At 42.2% G+C, this 13,459-nt stretch overlaps 1 protein-coding gene across 1 annotated transcript in view; it reads left to right on the top strand.

The window, feature by feature from the left end:
• Window positions 1–13,459, top strand: part of F13A1 (coagulation factor XIII A chain) — a 61,092-nt gene that overhangs the window by 29,362 nt on the left and 18,271 nt on the right. Inside the window, exons 6-8 of the mRNA XM_067290828.1 lie at window positions 2,044–2,151; window positions 4,868–5,042; window positions 8,699–8,837. Of these exons, the coding sequence (XP_067146929.1) occupies window positions 2,044–2,151; window positions 4,868–5,042; window positions 8,699–8,837 (422 nt within the window). The remainder of the gene's footprint in view (window positions 1–2,043; window positions 2,152–4,867; window positions 5,043–8,698; window positions 8,838–13,459) is intronic.

Genomic DNA, 13,459 nt, shown 5'->3' with positions numbered 1-13,459 from the left:
ACTGACAGCAATTTCTTTCTTTCTTACTCTTTCTGTACATGCTGGCCAGATTGACAGTGTCTCGTAAACTGTAGATGAGTAAAATCTAATTTGCAGGGTAAACTTCTTATTGATTTAACTCAGGTGTTAGACACTGCTGATGACCTGAAGTGCAGAAAGCAGATTTTGATCCTGGTGAAAGTGATAAATCACTGGGCCAGGCCTGAAGAAAAGTGAACTTGAAGCAGGATATGGGTATGAGGGGCCGAGGTTTACATAATCTGTTGTGAGGATTTTCCTTAGGAGGCAGGATCTCCACAATGCAGTCATTCACCTGAGTTTATTTGAATCACATACCACTGGAGTGGACTGGAGAGTCCACAGTGCAATTATTCAGCTTCTCAGGGATGATACAATACTAGGAGTCGTTTCCCTGGGAAACACCAACCCCTTTTTCCCTACTTGCCCAAACAACAAGAATTAAATTTTGCTCAATGAGACAATAAGATGTTACTTACTAGTGAACTTCTGCTCCGGAGAAATTAATGTAATGCATGTGTGGATGACAGAGCCAAGGAGCAGGATGAAGATAAGGTGTGCTGCCTGGGAGGATGCTTGCGTCCATTGCATGTCAGTGCCCTAAGCAGTGAGTGGCAGATCAGCTCTAGGCAGAGGCAAAAAAGAGTGCTTTCCCTGGACAGGAGATGACCAAGAGTGATGAAACAACGGTGACTCCTCTGCCATCTTTGCTTTTGCCAGAGCTTGGCTGCTGCCTATAGGAGAGAGGCCGAGGGGTGCGTGGGCTCACCAGGAAGTCACCCTGACCCTCCTGGCTTTCCCACGGCCACAGTCGCAACTCTTCAGAGCTCTCCTTTTGGCTCCCAGGCCTTACCCTTCCTCCCCCTCTGCCTTTCCCCAGGCCGTTGAAGCAGCAGCTTGTCCTAGCCTCTGGCCATCTTTCTTCAGGACGCAAAACTTGGATCACCCTCAGCTGCTGAGAAGCCTTGAGCCAGGCTGGAGACAGTTACAAAATCAATCCAGCTTTAGTTTCAGCTCAGCATGAGAGCAAAAATCATGTTAGTATGAATCATATCTTTAAGAAATGGTTGCATATGTAGAACTTAAACCCTTCCTATTGTAACATGGTAAGGGAAGAGCCCAGCAGAGTTTCCATCACAGCCTAGAAAGTTAATATAACATTCTGTTTTCAGTGTATGTAGAAGACATTTGTTTTATTAATGTGCGTTTCCCTGTCTCCTACCATTTTCCAGGGGACAGAGGAATTTTCCTTTGCTATGCAATTTCTCCTAAGGAAAATGAAATATATCACAGGGCAAGTTCTGTGACAATGGTTTCTGGTCTATTTAGGCACCTCTGCCCTCAATTCATTCCTGTGCTTGTTCATGCTGGATCGAAGAAACTGTACCTTTTTACTCTATTTTTGAAGAAGACTACTTTAGGTCACTTGGCATTTTTTGATGTCTATGTTTCTTAGACCAGGATTAATCCATACAAGCAGCTTTTGGCTTGTCAATTTTAAACATATTTAAAATTTATTTTAAAATACAGACTCTTTAAATTAACTTTGGCAAACCATTTATCGGTCAACTTCTCAGCACTGCACTGGCTGTGTCAGAGAGGTCCTCTGAAGTTATCAGGTCAGGAATCTGTGAAGGACGTTAAGCCCTTAGTGAGCAGACTAGCTTCTTGTAGTTATTATTATAATATCTTCCTATTATATTCTTGTTGTCACGTAAAATTTTATGTCCTGTCAGAAAGGCTGTTTTGCCATTTTAACCTTCTCGAACACAGACAGAGACTGAATTGAAAATGACATTTTCTTTTCTCTCACAGTACCTCACTTTTTTTTGTTAAATAGGGATGAATATTCTAGAAGAAAATTGTATTTTTAAACAAAGAAATTTAACTTGACTAGATCAGCTAATTTTGAAGCTGATCAGTTACTATAACAACAATGAACAATAATTTTGTCTTTGCTTTCCAGAATAAACAGTGACTCAACTTTCCCTATGTTTCTCTTTCTCTCTCTTTCCTTTTATCTAGTTTGAAGAAAACATTCTGGATGCTTGCCTATTCTTGATGGACAAGGCAGAACTGGAGCTCTCTGGGCGTGGAAACCCAGTCAAAATTTGCCGTGTTGCCTCTGCAGTGGTATGATATAGATGCCTAAGATGTGTCAGAAGTGACTCTTGATTCAAAGCCAGGCTGGTTTAAATGGCCCTCATGCCCTGATATGCTCACACTAACATCTGCCAGATCAATTGTCCATTCTGAGCTCTCAGGTCTCACTCCACTAAGGATTAAATCCTAATGTCAGCCCACTGCCTTTTTCTGAGAGTGGTACCTCACTGATAGGAAAGCCACTTTTACACACTGCACTTCCGGGCATGATAGCATTCCTGTGACACTGTGGTCTGAGCTGAGATAACTGATAAAGCTATTCCTTCCATGGCTGGTGAGATAGCATGATAGATAAAACTTGGGACAGCGAATTAAGAGACAACATGGACTCCAGCACTAACCCCAAAGAAGTCTTAAGATATTGCAAGGCTGGGTGTCACTGTATCTGATTTATAAGCCTCTGACGGCCCAGTTGAACTCAGAGGCATCCACCCGAGACACCTTAGCTCCCAGAACAAGGCACACAAGGCACAAGAGCTCTGCTCTTAAAAATGGGAACCTCAAAACTCACTGCATTCAACATGGAAGCACCTAAAATAACCACAAGCAAAGAGTAAGGAGACAGCTTCCCAAACCTCCATTCTTTCCTAGTGTTGGACACCAGGCATCATGCAGTGGGTACCACAGCAGCCCTGTCCCTATTATTCAGGCTGGAAGACTCATCCAGACTGTGGAAGACAGAGGTTCAGTGTGCTCCTCTGCCTTATGGAGCTTTCAGCTCGTGCCGTCTACTTCCCAGAAGAGTACCCTAGTCATTGAGCTAGTGTCGTTAGCTGCTCTCTGAGTCCAGTCACTAAAATAGTCTCCACAAAACTAGGCTGCTGAAGATGGATGAGCCTTTAACCCGCCTGTTACAGCACTTGCCCAGGCTGTAAGAGAATGAGCTCTCTGTCTTAGATGATATTGAAGCTGGATCTCCCTCCTCTCAGACAGTGTCACATGCTGATTTTTGTACAACACCATGTTAAATAGAACAGCTTCAGCAAGGATTGAGAGCCCCCCCCCCCCTTCTGTTTTTCCTGTAACTTTCTAGTTAGTTCTTTCATCCTAGGCATTAGAAATGTGGCTTCAGATCCATTGGGACAGAGGTAAGAATTGAATGTGGTTCTTTTACAATCTGGACGGCTGCATTAATCACTGGACCAGTAGACAAAAAAGGTCCCTTCAAGCATTTTTATGTTGGACATGTGGTAGCTTTGGACAGAAAACACCTACCAGAAGGGACCCTCAAAGCCCCATAGGCAGAAGAACACACTTTATGAACCCTAAAAGGCCTTAGATGTTAGTTAGATTTTGAGGCACTCAACTACTTTAGGAAGATGAAGAAGTTCACCACTGGAAATCCAGGAGTAGGTGGACTTTAGTAATCTGTAAGGTTAAGCTGTAGGAGGATGCGAGCTTTGTCCATCTGAAATCTGGACCTCAGGAACAAGAGATGAAGAGGTGCCTACATCCTGTCCGCATTCTTCCTTGGATCCACCATCAGTGTTTTGGCTTTTGGGAAGCTGGTGTGTGGCTGGCCAGTAGCGCAAGGTAACTCAGAGAGGACCAGGGCTCTCCTTCTCCCTCAAAATGCCACAAAGTGCAGCTGAGTGTGTCTGAGAGGAACATGCACTCCCAGAGGGGGCCAGTGCCCCCATGCTGGGATCCTTCTGAGGCTTCCTGACATTGCACGGCAGGTAGAGTTGTTCCATTTGTCCTCTCTTTGCAGCCAGAGGAGAGCCTTTGGGCAATGATCTGTAGCACAGATTAAAGATCAAATGCTGTCCTGTCCTTGAAGTGCCTCTTTTCTTGGAATGCTTCCCACAGCAGTGAGATGGGTACAACCCCTTAACCCTTTGGTTATGTCTCCGAATACCTATCTTTATTCAGTCCTAGGGTTCACAGGAAGTCGATTTTCTAATTATAAAACAGTAGTTAATCCAGTCAAAAGCTTTTAAATGAGAATTATGATTTATTTGGCTGGTGTGTAGCTGTTCCACTTTAACCAAATTAAAAGGTACAGAGTGAATGAGCTTTTTGCACAGCCTCAACTGGTTTGGTTCAAATTGCAGCTAGGAGATGTATTGCTCGTTAATGCCTATCAGTTTAGTCATTAGTCAGCAAAACTCCACACTTTGTATAATCTTACGAAGGGAAAACTTACACAGCAAATTTCTTCTTGTTTCATATGTGCTGGACTGAAGAAATTAGATTCTACTCTAAAAATAACAGTGGCCTGTAATCACTGTAAATCCACTGTAAATCAGGAGTGATTTTATTAAAATCTCTGAATGGATGGTGATAGAAAAACAATGTTGGGAAAGAATCCGGTTTAACTTTTCTGAGGCTTGCTTTTCAGTCTATTAGTGATCATGTTTATTAAAAATACTTAACAGTGAATGTGTTTAGCGTTAATAAAACTTACTAAACTGGCAACATGGATACTCAGTGTGGTGATTTAATTTCATCATTATTTTCAAGCATCTGACCTTGATTAAAATTGTTCAGTGACGGAATATCCACCAAGGCCCTTCGCAAGATTGTTCTATCCATCTCTTAACTTCATAATTAAACACTTCTGTCTTATTTCTAGCCTAAACTTGGCTATATTTGGTCTCTCCCATCATATCTTTGTCTGCTAGGTTAAAGAGCTCTTCATTATTCAGGCTCTGACATCCATAATGTTCATTTCCTTTGTCTTTAGATCAATTCCAGGGATGACAGTGGCGTGATTGCTGGATCCTGGGACAATACCTACACTTACGGGGTCGCACCTTCAGCCTGGACGGGAAGTGTGGACATTCTCTTGGAATATTACAGTTCTAAACAACCAGTGAGATATGGTCAGTGCTGGGTCTTTGCTGGTGTCTTCAACACATGTAAGTATTAGTGAGAAAGGCTCCACTCTGCTATGCAGTTCTTACATAATAGAGAGAGCTTTCAGGTTAAACTAACTAAAATACTTCCTGGCTCTGTGATGTTCAGGAGTAAATAGTAGAGATACTTAAAAATGCATGGCTAAAATAGACATGCTTTAAATAAACTTTTGGCATCTCCTTCACTTTGGCTGCTCTTCCACACGAATTTGTTAACTATTTATTCAGTAAAATATATTCATTGAGTCACAGAGGGTAAGTTTGGGGTTGGGAGAGAAAAAGCCAGTCTCGCAGCAGGCTCCACATTTCTCTTAGGAAACCTGAGATGAACAGGAGGCTTGTTATCCAAATCTGCAACATGAAACTATTGCCCAGTATGACATACGTGATGGTGTCTCTGCTCCGGAGAGGCTTAAAACTCACATATCAAGGATTGTTCCTGGCACTACCTACTGAGCACTATCAACAATTTCTTTGGAATTTATGAGTCAGAATGATGACAAAAATGCTGGCCTGGTGTATGAATTGTGTTGCACTACAAGATTAAGTCTAAACACACTTGTTTGAACTAGAGTTTCAATGCTGCAGCAGAAGAGGCATTGCGGGTTTGAAAACCCAGCAGGGAGAGCAGTGTTGGATGGGTCTTAATTTGCTATTATCTAGCGCTTGCTAACAGCATCATCCCAAATGAACACTGCTTATATACTGGGACACACCACAGAGTATTAGCAGTCAAGAAAGACTCTGATAGTGTAAAAGCTGTGCATTATTCAGATAGCGAGGACCAGGCATTGGAAGCAATGCTTGTGTAAAGTGTCCTTTGTCAATGCAGAGTCAGCCAAGCAGTTCCTACGCTTATGACAATGGCCAATAGCAGAAGCTGAATTGACACTAAAAAAAAGTGTCTTTCTTATGCCTAAATGATCTCCCCATGGACATTTAAAACTCATCAAATTGGGGCGGGGGAGGGTGTGTGTGTGCAGATCAGCCTAGGACCAGGGGGGCATAGTAGGCATTTCTGCAGACTTGGAGCCTAATTCGCATTAGGTACTTTTCAGACACAGCTGAAGGTCTAAGCTTTGGTCATTGTATTTAAGTCATGAGGAGAAAATTATAGAAAATCTCTCCATGAACCCTTTCCCCTTTCCATCTTGCTCAACACTGTCACATGTATTACCCTCTCGAGGAATAACATTATACTTCTAACAAAACTGAAGGATGTTTATCACTCATCTCCTGCAGCAAACATGGAAATTGCATAATTAATGCCATGTTACAAGGCTGGTTCTTCACCTTCAGGCAACCTTGGACATCTCTACATTTTCACTTTATTTTTGGCCATTCTGCACACAAATATTTCATTCTGTGCATGATTTTCTTCCAATCTGGATTAAAGAATTTCATAACTTGTTTTGGCTACCTGAGATGGTTCAAAAGCTATTCAAAACAGCAAGAATCTCAGAAACAAAGCTCTATTCTGACCATCTAGCCTTCCTGTGGCACAAACTTCTCACAGCTACAGGCTTTTCTGCTTTCAGGTTTCTTTGCTTTCCTTTCATATGTCTGGAGAGGTTCATGTTTTCGATCAGGAGGAGCTGGTAGGAGTTTTATCCTTCCACACATTAAATAGTTCGCTGTTCTTGGCCATCGGATAATCAGCAATAACCCACATCCAAGAAACTGGAGAGACATCTACTTTCCTCTCTCTGAGGTCATATGGTCTGTACTTGACCCTCTAGAATCTCTGCAAAATGCAACAGGTTTGAAAAGATCCTTGCAAATGTCTCTCATAGATTCAGTTCTTTATACTGGCTTCCCCCAACCACTAGGTTTTCTCTACCAGTGGCTTCATTTGTCCTTTTCTAGATCACAAAAACACATACCAGTTCTCCTACCTTTCCCCTGTCACTGACCCTGACTCACTACTATGCATTATTTTGCTTGTAGGCCACTGTAAAACTGGAGCAATGCAGCAGAGGCTTGGGGCCTACAGTGTTAAATAGAAAGGCACATTTATCTGGAGCAGAATTAGACTCAGTTTGCTGACTAATTTAGTCAAGTAAGAGATCCAGCACATAGTACTGCAAGGTTTGTTGAAGTATGATGTTGTTGAACATTATGAAATTAAAATACCATCCAGTGGCTAATCTAGTACATAGCTTCTTCCATGTCTGACTGCTGTCTACTCCAAAGAGAGGACAGCAAAGGGCTGGACAGGCATGCTGAACTAAAAGGATTGTTTTGAGTTGTATTTTGAGTCTTTTGCAGCTGCCAGTGTTTTATCATTGTGACCAATTCAGCTTTCCAAGGTTACTACGTTGTGCACTCTGGATAGTCATCTGTTAAAAATGCTAAAACATTCTGAAAAATGGTCATTAATCTTGAAATTGTCAGACAAATTATTTTCAATGAGCCCTGATGGCTCGTGTGCTGGAAGCCTGGGAGGACGTTTGAATTAAGTTTAATCAATAGGTACATATGGTATTGGATGCATCCAGGTAATTTGTCATCCAGTAACTTGGAATGAATGAATGAATACTTTTTTGAGGGAGTCACAGTAGTGACACTAATGAATATACAAAACCCAGCAGTACTAGGAAGGGCTGCTCAACATTGCAGCCTCAGAACTATTTTTGAATAGGATTTTCAACTAAAATATCTTCTTTTTCCTCCAAACCCTCTGCTTTCAGCAGAACCTTGTCGGCTCTTAAATCAAAAAGGAGGAACTTTTTTGGCTGAGAGAGAAAATATTTCATCTGGACAAGCTGAGCTGATGTCTCACCCCGCAGCCCTACTCTCCCCTAGGGGCCATGCTCCATGTCTGTTTCTATCACTCAGAGTGCACCACAAATGCAGAAGGCCAGTGATACACCACTGTACTTCAGAAGTAGCCATAGCTTTTCCACACTTCTCAACTTTACCATGTGTTGAATGGGGAGAAGAGTTATCAGCTACATTGTGATGTTCTGAGATTTTGGAGGTGAGGGGGGTTGGATTCTCCTCTTAAGATCCCTTATTAGAAAGAACTATTGACTCCAAAGCACTATTACTTAGCAATCGATACAAATTGTGCAGTGCATTTTGTTCAGACTCTCTGTCTCTGTTTCACTTGCAAATAATGCAGTTTCCCCCCTGTTATCAGTCAGTTTCTGCTTTGTTCTTTGTGTTCTCCAGATCCCTTCTGATGGCAACTGTTAAACAGGAAAATTCTAATCATCTTCATTTTAGCACAGTCCTGGTTTACTGGTGCTAGAAGACCTAATGTATTTCACGTTTCTTGGAAGATCAAAGTTATTTTTCTTTATACCATGTTTGATCATGTAGTGGGCCCATTCAACCCAGACTTGCCCTGAAAGCTACAGTATGGCCGCTATGAAAGACTATTCTAAAACTATTGGTAATCTGTTGCTTCCAGCAAGCCAGAGGATGAAGACATAGGTTAAGCCATTATACTATTACATATCTTGAAAGCTGATCATTTTGGGACCAGATAGGGTATATTAAAGGCAGACAGGAGGAATTTTGCAGATTGAAGTGATTGAGTTTTTTCCTGTTCTATTCTAATTATAAATAATTTCTCTCTACTCATCCTGTCATCTATGAGTGAGCACAATCTCCTAATATTTGTCCTTCTCATTACACTTTTCTCTTTGTCACAGTTCTGAGGTGCTTGGGGATACCTGCAAGAGTCATTACCAACTATTCTTCTGCCCATGATAACAATGCCAATTTACAGTTAGATTTATTTCTGGATGAAGAAGGGAAAGTGGACACCAAAACTACAAAAGACTCCATCTGGTGAGTTTTCCTAGTTTTCCTGTGTCAGATTACTTTTCAAATAATCCATTTAAAAATAATCCAGTTCAGCTGAAAACAAAAAAAGCCAAGGTATCATACAAGTTACTGAAATACTATCATCAGATTTATAAACTTAACCCCCCCTAGGAAGCAAGAAATAGACTCTATATATTATTTTGCAGAAGACAGTTCTGTAACTTTCTCCTCAAACTTTTACAGTCTCCTGTCTGGCATGAGAAGAGTAGCACATATATTGATTTCATGCTCTGTTCAGCAGAAATTATGTGTGGGTTATTGGGCTTCAAGCCTCTCCTCCTCAGGGTGAAGTATTGAATGTGACCTCTGTACCTGACCTCCCATATTTAGGAGATACTTGTCCTATTCAGTGTTAATATGCCTGATTTGTGTCAATAATACCTTCACCTCATCAGCATACCTGCTCATCAGCATGTTTCATTAACAACTTAATCTCTAGAAGTCTTTATATTAAAACGGAAATAAATCCATTCTGTGGATGACTGAACCTGTTGCTGTAACCTGTGATTTCTGTAACCTGTTACCAAAGGGGAAGGAGTCAAACTTTAGAGTCTATGTGAGTTTCTAAGAAAAACAACTAGGTTAATTTAAATTTTTTGAAACCTGAATCACAGAATCACAGAATAGTTTAGGTGGGAGGAGGCCTCTGGAGATTCTCCTGTCCAATCCCCTTGATCAAAGTAGGGTTGACTAGAGCAGATTGCTCAGGGTTGTGTCTAATCAGATTTTGAATATCTCTGGGGATGAAGACTACACAGCCTCTCTGGGCAACCTGTTTCAGCATTTGACCACTCTCACAATAAAGAAGTTTTTTTCTTATGTTTAAATGGAATTTCCTGTATTTCAATACGTGCCATTGTCTCTTGTCCTGTCACTGGGAACCACTGAGCAAAGCCTGACTCTGTCTTCTTTACCTCCACCATCAGGTATTTATACACATGGATAAGATCTCCCCTGAGCCTTTTCTTTTCCAGGCTTAACAATCCCAGCTCTGTCAGCCTCTCCTCAAATGACAGATGCTCCACTCCCTTCATCATCTCTGTGGCCCTTTGCTGGACTCACTCCAGTAAGTCCATGTCTCCTGTACTGGGGAGCCCAGAACTGGACACAGCACTCCAGATTTGAGCTCACCAGGGCTAAGCAGAGGGTAAAGACCACTTCCCTCCACCTGCTGGTGATGCCCTTCCTAATGTAGCCCAAGAGGCTGTTGGCCTTCTTTGCCACCAAGGCCCATTGTTGTCTCATGGTCAACTTCTTGTCCACCAGGATCCCCAGGTCCTTCTCTCCAAAGCTGTTTTCCAGCTGGTTGGCCCCCAGCCCATACTGGTGCATGGGGATATTCCTCTGCAGGGGCAGAACTTGACATTTCCCTTTATTGAACTTCATAAAGTTCCTCTCTGCCCATTTCTCCAGCCTGTTGCCATCCCTCTGAATGGCAGCACTACCCTCTGGTGTATCAGCCACTCCTCCCAGTTTTCCATTATCTGAAAACTTGCTGAGGGTGCACTCTGTCCCAACATCCAGGTCTTTAATGAAGAAGTTAAATAGCTTTGGCCCCGGTATCGACCCTTGGGGTACACCACTACTGACTGGCCTCCAGCTGGACCATGCCACTGATCACAACCTTTAGAGTCCTGCAGTTTAGGCAGTTTTCAGTCCACCTCACTGTCTGCTTAGCTTGTCCATTCTTCATCAGTTTGCTGATAAGGTCATATGGGAGATGGTATTAAAGATGAACAACATCCACTGCTTTTAGTAGAAAAAAACAAGCTGAAGAAGACATCAAGTACCTCAGCCTTTTCCATGTCCTTTGTCAGCTGGTTCCCTGCCCCATTCAACAGCAGGCCCACATTATACCTGATCTTCCTTTTGCAGCTGATAGACATGTTGAAGCCTTTCTTGTTGCCCCTCTCATGCCTCACCATACTCAACTCCAGATGAGCTTTCGCTTTCCTAACCCCATCCCTGCATGCTGGAGTCTCTATATTCCTCTGGAGTCATCTGTCACTGCTTCCACCTCTTTTACACTTTCTTTTTATGTTTGAGATTAGTCAGGAGCTCCTTGTTCATCCATGCAGGCCTCATGCCACTTTTGCTTGATTTCCTGCTTGTTGGGATGGACCCTTCTTGATCTTGGAGAAAGGTGATAAACTAACCAGCTTTTCTGAGCCCCTCTTCTCTCCAGGACCATATCCCATGGGATTCTTCCAAGCAGGTCCCTGAATGTGCCAAAGCCTGCTCTTCCAAAATCCAGGGTTGTGGTCCTAGTATTTGCCTTGTTCCCTCCTCTCAGGATCCTTGGGGGTTCCCAGCTTGCTAAGCTGCATCTGGTCTATGTGACATCAGAACAACAGCATAGCTCCATGGGGCTGATCCATCTGTGGCTCAGATGTAAAGAAACAATCACTCTGCAGAAACCACCTCTGCTTATCACTGATGTGAAACACAATTTAACTAATGGATGCCTCATTGTTCAGACCATGTATGCCCAGTAATGGATCACTGCAGTACTTCAGACTTTTCACTGTCTCATCATTTCTTCCCTTCCCCTTCACCTAACCTGATCCAGGAAACAGGTCTTACCCACTTTTGGCATTTTGTTTTACTTTCCCACTTCTCCATTTCCCAGCTATTTCCCAATGCTTCTCAATTCAATCCTGTATTTTTCTGTTTGTCTGGGGCAGGGACAGATTCCCAAATGGTCCTTGCTCCACTGAAATCCATATGCAACTTCACATCAGCTGAAGAACTGGCATCTCACCCTCCCATGCTATGTTCACTTTTCTTTGGCTTGATTACTTTTTCAAGTCTCTTGTTCATCCTTTTATCCTCCTGGTGTATTTATTAGTACATGGTGCACATAACCCTTTGGGCATAAGTTAATATATCATACACCTCTTTTCATTTCTCCTCTGTGTCCTTTTTCAACATTTCTCTGTAACACTCCACAGTAGTCCACATGCAGACCTTAACTGACTTGTGTCTTAACCTTGACTTTATTTTTAATGCTGCTTTCCTTTCTATTTTTTTAAGAGGACAAGTTCAAGGTATTTATAATGAATGATTTTTTAAATGTATTTCTCACTTTTGTTTATAATTTCCTGCAAACTGGATGCAGAGCTCTTTTTCTTTATTAATATATCATTTCTATTGCCTTGAACTGCTGGAGCTGTTCAGTCTTCAGATTTCAAATACCCTCAGACTTCAGGGATACTTGGAGCCAGGATTTTTAGTCCAATCAATCTCTGAGTGTGGGGCTCCCTCTGAATGCTATCTGACATTTATTTATTTTTATTAAAGAGCATTTTCTCCCTCAGGGTAGGAAACAATAACAACAACAAAACACATATACAAAATTACACAGACTTTGCAAAAGTTATTTTTATAAAGCTGGCTGGATTTGGGCCCATCAGTACTGGCTCTGTCCCCTTACTTTGTCCTCCTTGTCTTTCTTACTGATGATATAAAATACTTAAGGAATATTTCTCTTGGATGGAAATTAAGACTAGCTCCTACTGTGAGGGCTGAGCAGACCGACGTCAGTAACTCAGCAGAAGCTTGCTTGAAGTCAGCAGGCCCCAGGTGGGTTCATCCATGTCCAGGCCTGCAGAGCAAGCCCTTCTGAGCCCTCTGCCCTCCCATTCGCTTCCAACTCACATTTCTCCTAATGTTATCAGTGTCTCTCTCAATCCCAATGCCCAAGCTCATTAGCTAATGAAAGGGCAGCAGCTGGTTCCAGCATGTGCCTGTCTCATAAGCAATATGAAATACCCTTCTTAAATTGTCTTCCAGGCATAAACCCCACCTGGTCATCTTTTATTAATTTACCCATCACTTTGTTTAGTCTGTTCGTAATTATCTCTGTAAATATTTAATGGTCGCTACATTGATCGGTATCGCCATTCTTGCTTTCCTTAATGTCTCAGGCTTGCTGTAGAATACAAGAACTACACAATTCAGGTTAACAAATTATGGCTACGGAGCCAGGTCCTCAGCTGTGCTCACTTCTATCAGAGAGAAGTTTCTGCTACATTTTGGAGAGGGAAATGATCCTCTCATTCTCCTCTCCCTAAAGCCCACATAGAACAATCCATATCTTTCTTCCCATTCGCATACAATATCTCCCCATCTGTTAGGCATATTTATTATTTGCATGGCATCTAAAGAAATACCCATCCCATTGCACCCAACACCGTACAAATATAAACCAGGAAGAAAGGCCCTGTCCCCCAGAGTGAATATAGAAAAATAAGATATTGCATTATCTAATTACAGGATTGAAGCAAAGCTGTCATTTTTGCCATTGTTATCCCCCCTTAATTTTATCATCCTTCACTCTTGCCTGCTCTTCAGGTTGCTCTTCTGCAGAACACAAAGCCAATGACACATCTGAGTTTGATTCAAAGTGAACCAGTGAGCGCTTCAGGGCAGGGATTGTCTCTCTCACATGTTGGCATAACAACTTTCAAAAACCCACCTGCCATAAAGTGCATCCCAATTCTCTGGTAGCCCTCAGCAAAGCTCTGCGAGCATGATTCAGCATCGACTACTCTCAGCAGCATAAAAAATTCTCTGAGTGTGCGTCA

The sequence above is a fragment of the Apteryx mantelli genome, chromosome 2 (assembly GCF_036417845.1).
Source record: "Apteryx mantelli isolate bAptMan1 chromosome 2, bAptMan1.hap1, whole genome shotgun sequence".
In the NCBI taxonomy this organism is placed as follows: domain Eukaryota; kingdom Metazoa; phylum Chordata; class Aves; order Apterygiformes; family Apterygidae; genus Apteryx; species Apteryx mantelli.
The sequence above is the reverse complement of the archived record's forward strand: the minus strand, read 5'-3'. Positions and strand labels throughout refer to the sequence as shown.